We start from the raw sequence: 9,508 nt of genomic DNA, 5'->3' as shown, positions 1-9,508 counted from the left end.
ATCACGTGGAGCGGGCAGGACGACGACGGGGCGGAGACCCGGTTTGACGCGGCGCGGCCGCGGCCCCCGGGCAACTCTGCTCGGCCGTGGGAATATTTTAGAGACTTTTCCCTGTCATTATAAAAGATCGTAATTCTCTGTGTGCCTCTGAAAAAATTCAGCGGTTTTCAGCGCCACTACTCTAACTTTTTCGTGTCCTCCATGCCACTTCCGTCGGTTTGGACTCTAACGCCGTCAAACTGCAGGTGTGAAAAGACGAAAATGCCCTTAGGTTCAAATATGTTATTAAATTTTTTTGAGCATCTTAACGATTTCAAATGAAAAAACTCAAAACTAGAAAGTTGTAGATCTCGTCGAGATCTATAATTTTCGTATAAAAATTATTTTCATTTAATTCCGCAAAAAAATATGATTTGATATGATTAATATATCTTAGAAAATCATATTATTTTTTTTGCGGAATTAAATGAAAAAAAATTATATGAAAATTATAGATCTCGACGAGATCTACAACTTTCTAGTTTTGAGTTTTTTCATTTGAAGTCGTTAAGATGCTCAAAAAAATTAATAACATATTTGAACTTAAGGGCATTTTCGTCTTTTCACACCTGCAGTTTGACGGCGTTAGAGCCCAAACTGACGGAAGTGGCATGGAGGACACGAAAAAGTTGGAGTGGTAGCGCTGAAGACCGCTGAATTTTTTCAGAGGCACATAAAGAATTACGATCTTTTATAATGGCACACGAAAAAAGTCTCAATATTTTACTGCTCGGCCGCGGGGGAGGAGCCGTTGCCGTTGGATGTGCGTGGCAGTGGCAGCCGCGGCGTGCGTGTCACCGCGGGGTCATCAGTGCCCTGCCGTTCGTTGGTGCGCTGCCTCGTGCCCCTCCCCACCCACGAGCCACAACGCAGGCCGCACCGCACCACCACGGCTGCTTCAAATCGCGCGTCGCCACGAGGGCGCTCCCGGCAGCTCGCACTCCTTCACACTCGCTCCTCTGCGGCTCAGTCCCCGGCTCCCCGCTAGCTCCCTCCCGTCCGCGTCCCACGAAAAGCGGAGAGAGGCAGAGAGGAGGGAGAAGAAGCAACAAGAACAGCAAACAAACGTACACCGTCCCCTCCTGAGATGGCGGCGCCGGCGCCGAAGCAGGAGGAGCTGCAGCCGCACGCCGTCAGGGACCAGCTGCCCTCCGTCTCCTACTGCCTCACAAGCCCGCCCCCATGGCGTACGCCCTTCCTTCCACTCCCTCCTTCCTTCCCCCCGTTACCTCCCATCTCCTCCTCCGCCCCGTCTGTCCTCGCCGCCGCCGCCTGCGCGCGTTGCTTCCTGGATCTCTCTCGAGGGCTCACGACTGACGCCGTCTCCCTTGTTTGCAATGCAGCGGAGGCCGTCCTCCTCGGCTTCCAGCACTACCTCGTCATGCTCGGCACCACCGTCATCATCCCCACCGCGCTCGTCCCCCAGATGGGCGGCGGCAATGTACGTCCACGAGACCCCGACTCTCTCCTCTCTCCTCTCTTCTCTCTTCTATGTATGTGTGTCCGCCGCCGCCCGCCGGAGCCTGACACGAAAGCTCGACGCTTTCTATCTTTTTCTCGCGCAGGAGGAGAAGGCGCGGGTGGTGCAGACGCTGCTGTTCGTCGCCGGGATCAACACGCTGATCCAGAGCTTCCTCGGCACGCGCCTCCCCGCCGTCATGGGGGCATCCTACACCTTCGTCGCGCCCACCATCTCCATCATCCTTGCCGGCCGCTACAGCGGCATTGCCGATCCCCACGAGGTGCGCCTCCTCGCCTTCCTGTCCTGCCCGGTTCCAAGTCCAACGGAGGCTGGCTGGCTTACCGATAGCACCGATTAATCTCTTTGCTGCAGAAATTCGTGCGCATCATGCGGGGCACGCAAGGCGCGCTCATTGTGGCCTCCACCCTCCAAATCATCATGGGCTTCAGTGGCCTTTGGCGCATTGTCGTCAGGTTCGTCTCCTGCTCTCGCCCCCTTCGTGTGTTCTGGTCCCAGTGTACCTCCTCTGATCCCATTTGTCTGTGCTAACTCCTGTTGCAGGATGCTGAGCCCGCTGTCTGCTGCTCCCTTGGTCGCCCTCGTCGGATTCGGGCTCTATGAACTGGGGTTTCCAAGTGTATGTCTTTCCACATTTAGTACTGCATTTCCCTATATTATACCTGCATGATGTATTTAGCAACAGTGAGGTAGTAACATGAATTTATTTTACCCTGCAGGTTGCCAAATGTGTAGAGATTGGTCTTCCGCAGATTTTACTGCTGGTGGCACTTTCTCAGGTAGGATGCAACAGGAATTCAGGACTGCTGCTGTGTGGTTTCAATTGTAACGGTTGCTGGATCCTTGAGAACAATGTGTAATTTCTGTTTCTCTTTTGCAGTACATACCACATCTGGTCCCCTTGCTGAGTACTGCCTTTGAGAGGTTTGCTGTCATAATGTCCATTGCCCTCATCTGGCTTTACGCCTTCTTCCTGACGGTTGGCGGTGCCTATAAGAATGCTGCTCCGAAAACCCAATTCCACTGCCGCACTGATCGAACTGGGCTTGTTGGGGGTGCTCCATGGTAATATAATGCATCCTCTTGCATGTTCTTCCTTCCCTACCTAAGAGCTTTGTATGTTTTGCATACTTATTCAGAATGTAACATCCTGCAAAGAGCCTACCTGGCTACTAGATTGATAGATTATTGATCTACAATTTGCAGGATAAGTGTACCTTATCCATTTCAGTGGGGAGCACCAACCTTTGATGCTGGTGAAGCTTTTGCTATGATGGCAGCTTCTTTTGTTGCTCTTGTGGAGGTATGTTATTTGGATAAACCCATGATATGTTTGCAGCTTTGTTATCCTAGATGGGACTGCATATCATCTTCAAGCTAATACTCCTTGCTGCATGATGCAGTCCACTGGTGCATTTATTGCCGTTTCACGGTATGCCAGTGCAACACCATGCCCTCCTTCCGTCATGAGTCGTGGCATTGGGTGGCAGGTACCGTCCAAATTCCTTTGTTTGCAGTTAGTTTATCCGAAAATTTTGAATGACATCTGAGCATCTAACTGCCATATCCAACTAATTTGTCTATGTGCCATTCCAGGGAGTTGGCATTTTGCTGAGTGGCTTATTTGGAACAGCTAATGGAACCTCTGTATCTGTGTAAGTAGATACTAGACGACTGCTGCAAGTATTTTTTATAGTGTGATCATGTGATCTGAATACTATTCAACATTTGTCTGATTTTGAATATTGTTATGGAACAGCGAAAATGCTGGGCTGCTTGGTTTGACACGCGTTGGTAGTAGACGTGTTGTACAGATTTCTGCTGGATTGATGATATTCTTCTCGATCCTTGGTAAGGCTCATCAGCCTGTTCGCTTGCTCGTAAACGATCGTAAATTTCCAGCCAGGAACAGTGTTTTTCTCTCACACCAAATCAGCCAGCAGTAAATAATCCACGATACGATACGGCCTCCCGAACAGGCTGCATGCTTTTACGTGACCATGTATTCAACAACTTTTGGCTGTAATACTTTGTGTTAAGTAGTTGAGGTTAACTTTAAGGCTGGATTGTTTAGGCTTGTTATCTGGACACAATTGAACAATTCATACTATGCTCCTGCACTTCTAATGATAATCAACTGTCTATAATGGTAATGTTTTTTGTGATGCCGTTATAGGGAAATTTGGAGCTGTTTTTGCATCAATTCCTGGCCCCATTATCGCAGCTATATATTGTCTTCTCTTCGCATATGTTGGTATGTAGCACGAAGCAAATTTTAAACTTTGCATCTTTATTTTTTATATAGAATCGTTGAATTATGAAAACGCTGTGTGTTCTCCTGTACAAACAGGTATGGCAGGTGTTGGGTTCCTACAGTTCTGCAACCTGAATAGCTTCCGAACAAAATTCATTCTAGGATTCTCTTTGTTCATGGGTTTGTCGGTGCCACAGTATTTCAATGAATACACTTCCGTCGCTGGCTTTGGCCCAGTACACACGCATGCAAGATGGGTAAGATCCAGTTTAAAACACATTTCTGTCTTTATTATACGACAAATGCAACATGCTGACACAGATAATTCCATGCTTCTGGTTATGCCAAATGTGCATTTGATATTATTGCATCATGGTTTACAATTTATAGACATCATGGTTCTGTGACATTGTTTTCTGATGTTATGTGCTTCTGAAATCACCTTCTAGTTAGTTTTACTGCTCATTTGGCATGCTGAAGAGCTACAAACTAAGAGATGTTTTTCCTTGTGCTTATGTCCAGTTCAATGATATGATCAATGTGGTATTCTCCTCAAAGGCGTTTGTCAGTGGGGCGGTGGCTTATTTTCTGGACAACACCTTGCACAGGCGAGACGGCACTGTGAGGAAGGACCGGGGGCACCATTTCTGGGACAGGTTCAGGTCCTTCAAGACTGACCCGCGCAGCGAGGAGTTCTACTCCCTCCCATTCAACCTCAACAAGTTCTTCCCGTCCTTCTGATCCTGCTGCTGGTAACTGATAACGGAAAATGTTGTTAGGTGGTTGTGATTTTGGCAATGCCACGCCCAAGCGTCTGAGCGTCTGTTTCTCTACTTCTGTTGTACCCCTTGAGTTCTGAATCTTGTAGAGCTCAACGTAAACTATTCGGAAGGAGTGGAGAAATTGCCTGGTATTTTTGGAAATTGGGTTGGGTTCTCGGATAGATCGATAAAATGAAAAGAGAACTGCTCCAATACTCCTTTCTGTAGATTAAACTCTAGTTCGATTTCAGAGTAAACTAATGCTAGTCCATGTGCAATCGTTGCAGATTTGCAGTGAGATACTGATACTGAGCATTTGCTATTAATTTCCAGAATCAGAAGAGATCGAGTGTGTCTGGTAAAGGACGATGGACTGCCAGCTCACAGTTCTTTAGGCCGGCTCTGTCACATCATCCTACGGGTTAGCAGTCGCAAATTGCACATCTTATTGTATCAATTTGTACTAGGCATGTACAAATTGATTTTGCACCTCCATTCAAAATGATGTAGGTAAAAATAAATAAATACTGTGTGCGTAGTACAAAATTTAACTCAAAAGTTACCTCGACGACTACTGGATCCAACTTCTGTTATGATATTTTCTACATGCGGCTGACTTGCAACAAATCTATTAAACACATAATAGCTATCCATGCAACAAATCTAGTGGTGGTGAAGGGATGGGCATAAATCTATTAAACAAAAATAAAAAATTTTATAAATTTTTCGGCACATACATTAAGCATCATTGCAAATCTTTCATAACATAATTTACACAATGGATTTTACGGCTGATGGATAACACTCTTCTTCACTTTTAATTCTACTGTCAATGGATACTAAACACATTAGTGTAATTCCACTTCCGGTTCCTACAACCTCTGTAGTATCAACACTTGTCTTCGTGAATGGAAGTGGTTCTTCAATATTAGGATGACGATGAATAGCAATAAGCAGCATTGTGCAAGTCAAGTGACATCAATGATCAAACAGGCCACAGCTGAACGGCAAAAGGAGAGTGGTCTCCACCAAGCAGGCCGATAGCCCTCTGTCTCGGCCTTCTTGGCCCATCTGATAATCGCTTTCAAGGTCCACAAGTTGGTGGACCTTGGAGTCACCGGCCCAACCCTCTAAGTCTCAAGATGGCACGCCCCCGGCAGTCCTCGCCTAGGTTTAGGCTTCCGGCCGCCGCACCGCCTTCTTCACGCCACGAGCGAAAGGAGATCACCGGAAGAGGGGCGCGGAGATGAGCGGGAGCGCGTTCAATGCGTTCAAGTCGCGTGTGCCGGTGGCGTGGAGTCCCAGGCTGTACATCACGCTGGTACGGGGCCTCCCGGGGACGCGGCGCCTCCACCGCCGCACGCTCGAGGCCATGCGCCTCCGCCGCTGCCACCGCACCGTCGAGCACCGCACCACGCCGTCGCTCCTCGGGATGCTCACCCAGGTGAAGCGCCTCGTCGCCGTCGAGACCGAGGAGATGTACAACGTGCGGAAGCAGGCCGAGGCGGAGAGGCGCGCGCTCAGACCCCCGCTCGTCGTCTCCCACCGCCCGCCGCCGCCGACTCCGAAGCCGGCAGCAGCAGCCGCGGAGGGTGCCGCTGCCAATGCGCAGTAGCCTCTGGTAATCTCCTCGAGTCCCGATCGTCCTGGTGTGGTCTGGTTTTCCATTTTGCCTGTTTGCCCTTCAAGCGTTTGATGCAATGCCTCAATTCAGTGCGCCCTGAGGGGCTGTCAATATAAAATTCAGATGCTTATTTCTGATCCAACATTCTTACACAATGAAATGGCTTAGTTTTGCTTATAATGAAGAAGCGAGTGAAGAGTTTGCGGTTATTGCATTTCTGTGTTGAGTGCTTTATACCAGACATAGGTCCAATGTTTTCTGCTACTTCTTTACCTGGTAGATCATTATAACTCGTTACTTAGTTCTCCATGTAACGAAATGGAGGGCGCAGCTCTAACCACATTACGGTGGATAGCTCTTAAAAGTGTTTGAAAATCAGAGTATTCAGTTAGTTTACTAGTTTAAACAGAAGTAAAAGTGGGATTAAATGAGCAGTGCAAACCTATCTCGTTATTAATGGTTAATAACACTGATTATGTTTTTATTTTTCACTTAGCAGGAACAATTAAAAATGACCAAGATCTGTCTAGGTGTTTGTGGTTAACACTGACAAAATAGCATCTAGACGAAAGGGCATCATTGTGATTAAAATTAAGTTAAAAAACTATACAATTAGCCTGACCTATCAATTCTTGTTAACCCTGAACAGTAACTGGCTGTTTCGACTACCACATAAATACAAATTGTTGTCAAGTTCTTAGCTGAAGAAATAAGATAACAGTACAAAACACATTAATCATTAGTGACAAGCATGGTTATGAAGGCATAAGGCAAGGTGGGGTGACCCGCCCCCTTCCAGACACCTAGGCCTGCGGTGACGCAACACCACACATGCATTCCAACCTACAGTGGAGCAGCAATGCAGCATAAACATACCTTGTTGCTGTAGCTGACACAGAGACATATATCACAATCTGTAAACTCTAATCAATGCAAAGATGAATAAACTAACTAAAGGCAGTAAAGCACAGCCACACATTTGCACATAGCAGTGAAGCACTATGGATCTATGGATATACAGCAGCAGACTTGCAGAGCACAAAACACAAGTGCTGGGCACCTAGCACTAGCAGTCTAGTACAAGCAGGCAGAGCAGTTCACAACTTCGCATCCAGGCACAAGCAGGTGCATCACAGCAGAGCAGGCACAAGCTGGAGGAGCAATGCACGTCCAAGCAACAACCATAAGAGGAGGGAGGCGGGTGGGAAAGAGAGAGAGATACCTATGTGCCATGGCCCGTGAGCTTGTGACAACAGGCTGATAGGGATGGGAATTGGCAGAGCAGAGGAAGGATGCGTGAATCTGAGGTGCAAACTGGTCAAGAAGAGAAATGAGGCATGAACCGAAGGTGTCAGTTGGTGAAGAGGATGCCAGGATGGAGGCACGAATTAAAGGCACAAATCGGTAGAGAAGAGGGAGGAATGAGTCAAAGGAGGGCCAAGGGAGGCATGAATTGATGGACCAAAAGGAGCCGTAGCAGCTGGATTCCGGCTAGGTGTGCTCCCTTCCTCCTGCTATGTCTATTGGCATGCAGGACATAGGGGAGTAGGACTACGGGGGTTGTAGTCATGCGATTTCCCGCCAGCGCAACTTCAGTTGATCTCCCCAGCGCGCGAAACTCCCATGCCCCACTGCATCGTTCCCTTTCAATTCATGTGTGGTGTCTGCCTCAGGTTGCTGGGTGCAAAAAGCCAAAAGCGTCGCCACATTGTGCCTAGGCGAGGACTTTTGCTGTAAGACAGAATGACAGATGCCATATGATGAGTGGTTGTGGTGAGGCCGACGCCCAGACTGAAATCATGACTGAACGCCTAGGCGCCGACTTAAAATCCATGGTGATAGGTTGCATTGTGGGTTGAACTGGCCCTTCTGAAGCAGGAACAGTGCATGGAAACAAACATAAAGTATTTATATCCTATTTTGCTTCAAAAGTTCTTTGTTGGATGAGCTATGCTGCACATGGTCACATATCACGCTGGGTTTCTTATGGTAGAAAATGGATGAGGGTGATCAACCCTGATGCTATGCCATATGACCTTAATGTACCCAGGGTAGACCAATTAATCTAGTCCTGAAATTCTCTTGGTTGTGCGTGTGATTTGCTATATCCAAGAAGCAGATATTCTATTCAGATAAAAAATTATATAATGTAGATACATCAATTATTATTTCTAATTGTTTCTATACTAGCCAAAACTTGGCACCCTGCCTTGGGAGTACTCAATCCAGCCCCAGGTCCTCAGATTTGAATGCCTAAGAGCGCTGCCTGACCTCAACAATTTCCCAGGTCCTCGGATTTGAATCATGCTTTGAACTTCTAATCGATATGAGGAAAATTCCTACAGTGTTTTAACATGTTCCATTAACACAGACATAGAATAATTTACCATTTCTATGCCATTGCCCATTGCTTTTCAAAATTGAACACCTGAACTGAACGCCATCACTGTCAGCTTAGGTGTCAAGTAAAGTGACACATGAAAAGACAACAGCTTTTTCGCGCGATGGTAAAATGATGGGGATTGCATAGAGGGCATCATTCTTGTAACTAATTATGTATAGGGTAGCATGAGTTATTTTGTGATCTGATTATGTTATTCGGCACCTAATATTTGAGGGGATCAGTTTGACTGATGGTATAATGGGAACCCTGAGGCCCTGTTCGCTTCTCTTATAATCCGTACTTTTCAGCTTGTTTTTTCAGCCGAAACAGTGTTTTTCTCTCACAACAAATCAGCTGGAACAGTGTTTCGGCTTGTTTTTTTTTTCAGTGAAGCGAACGGGTCAGTCCCTAATATTTTTCTCGTGGTTGTCTTGTAGGGCATCAGAAGCCTTTCATCAGAGTTCAGCAGCATAATAATTAACTTGCCTGTGTTTGGGTCTGCTGGCCTCCAGACGATCGCATTGGATCTTCTTGCTCAACAAGATCTAGCAACCGATATGATCTCAAGATCATTGTATGCTCTGACTTGCATTGGTCCTGTATTTTATATTGTTATATGGTCTGAGGGAATGGTTTTCTAATGCTTTTGTCTAAAATCAAGTTCAGTGATTTGGTTTCATTACTAATAAATTTTCAGAAAATGTTCTTTAAGTTGTGCAGGCTTCTTGTGTAATTGAACCAGAGGGTGCTAGCGTCTAAAATTGCTCAGTTATGATTGTTGGCCAATGGCCATTAGCAAAAGGTTTTATAACATTGCTTGGGTTCTTGGAGTGAAAAGATATTGATTGTAGTCTTGACGGAGTTGGTGCCCTGATCTGCGCCCAAGGAACAAAGGAAATCAGGATCTTGGAAATAATTAAGAAAAAAATTATTTGGTTGGGCTGCTTCAAGAATCAAGATCCATGCA

General features: G+C 46.5%; 2 protein-coding genes across 2 annotated transcripts; both read left to right on the top strand.

The window, feature by feature from the left end:
* Positions 1 to 958: 958 nt before the first annotated feature.
* LOC136480285 (nucleobase-ascorbate transporter 6-like) lies at positions 959 to 4,958 on the top strand. The gene is made up of 14 exons (XM_066477875.1): positions 959 to 1,226; positions 1,383 to 1,480; positions 1,605 to 1,781; positions 1,874 to 1,974; positions 2,063 to 2,138; positions 2,239 to 2,298; positions 2,400 to 2,584; positions 2,726 to 2,822; positions 2,923 to 3,009; positions 3,116 to 3,174; positions 3,279 to 3,370; positions 3,696 to 3,773; positions 3,870 to 4,030; positions 4,296 to 4,958. The coding sequence occupies exons 1-14, from the start codon at positions 1,127 to 1,129 to the stop codon at positions 4,512 to 4,514; spliced, it is 1,590 nt and encodes a 529-aa protein (XP_066333972.1). The 5' UTR covers positions 959 to 1,126; the 3' UTR covers positions 4,515 to 4,958.
* A 698-nt stretch (positions 4,959 to 5,656) lies between these two features.
* Positions 5,657 to 9,252, top strand: LOC136480278 (uncharacterized). The gene is made up of 2 exons (XM_066477869.1): positions 5,657 to 6,155; positions 8,979 to 9,252. The coding sequence occupies exon 1, from the start codon at positions 5,781 to 5,783 to the stop codon at positions 6,147 to 6,149; it is 369 nt and encodes a 122-aa protein (XP_066333966.1). The 5' UTR covers positions 5,657 to 5,780; the 3' UTR covers positions 6,150 to 6,155; positions 8,979 to 9,252.
* The last annotated feature ends 256 nt before the right edge of the window (positions 9,253 to 9,508 follow it).

This window comes from Miscanthus floridulus, chromosome 1, assembly GCF_019320115.1.
Source record: "Miscanthus floridulus cultivar M001 chromosome 1, ASM1932011v1, whole genome shotgun sequence".
Lineage (NCBI taxonomy): Eukaryota > Viridiplantae > Streptophyta > Magnoliopsida > Poales > Poaceae > Miscanthus > Miscanthus floridulus.
This window is presented reverse-complemented; position numbering and strand designations above follow the sequence as displayed.

What these genes read in the sequence shown, in the direction of transcription:
- LOC136480285 (XM_066477875.1), top strand. Translation starts at nt 1,127, where the DNA reads ATGGCGGCGCCGGCGCCGAAGCAGGAGGAGCTGCAGCCGCACGCCGTC. An exon ending in CACAAGCCCGCCCCCATGGC is followed by an intron (nt 1,227 to 1,382) that starts GTACGCCCTTCC and finishes TTTGCAATGCAG; the next exon opens with CGGAGGCCGTCCTCCTCGGC. An exon ending in CTTTTGTTGCTCTTGTGGAG is followed by an intron (nt 2,823 to 2,922) that starts GTATGTTATTTG and finishes TGCATGATGCAG; the next exon opens with TCCACTGGTGCATTTATTGC.
- LOC136480278 (XM_066477869.1), top strand. Translation starts at nt 5,781, where the DNA reads ATGAGCGGGAGCGCGTTCAATGCGTTCAAGTCGCGTGTGCCGGTGGCG.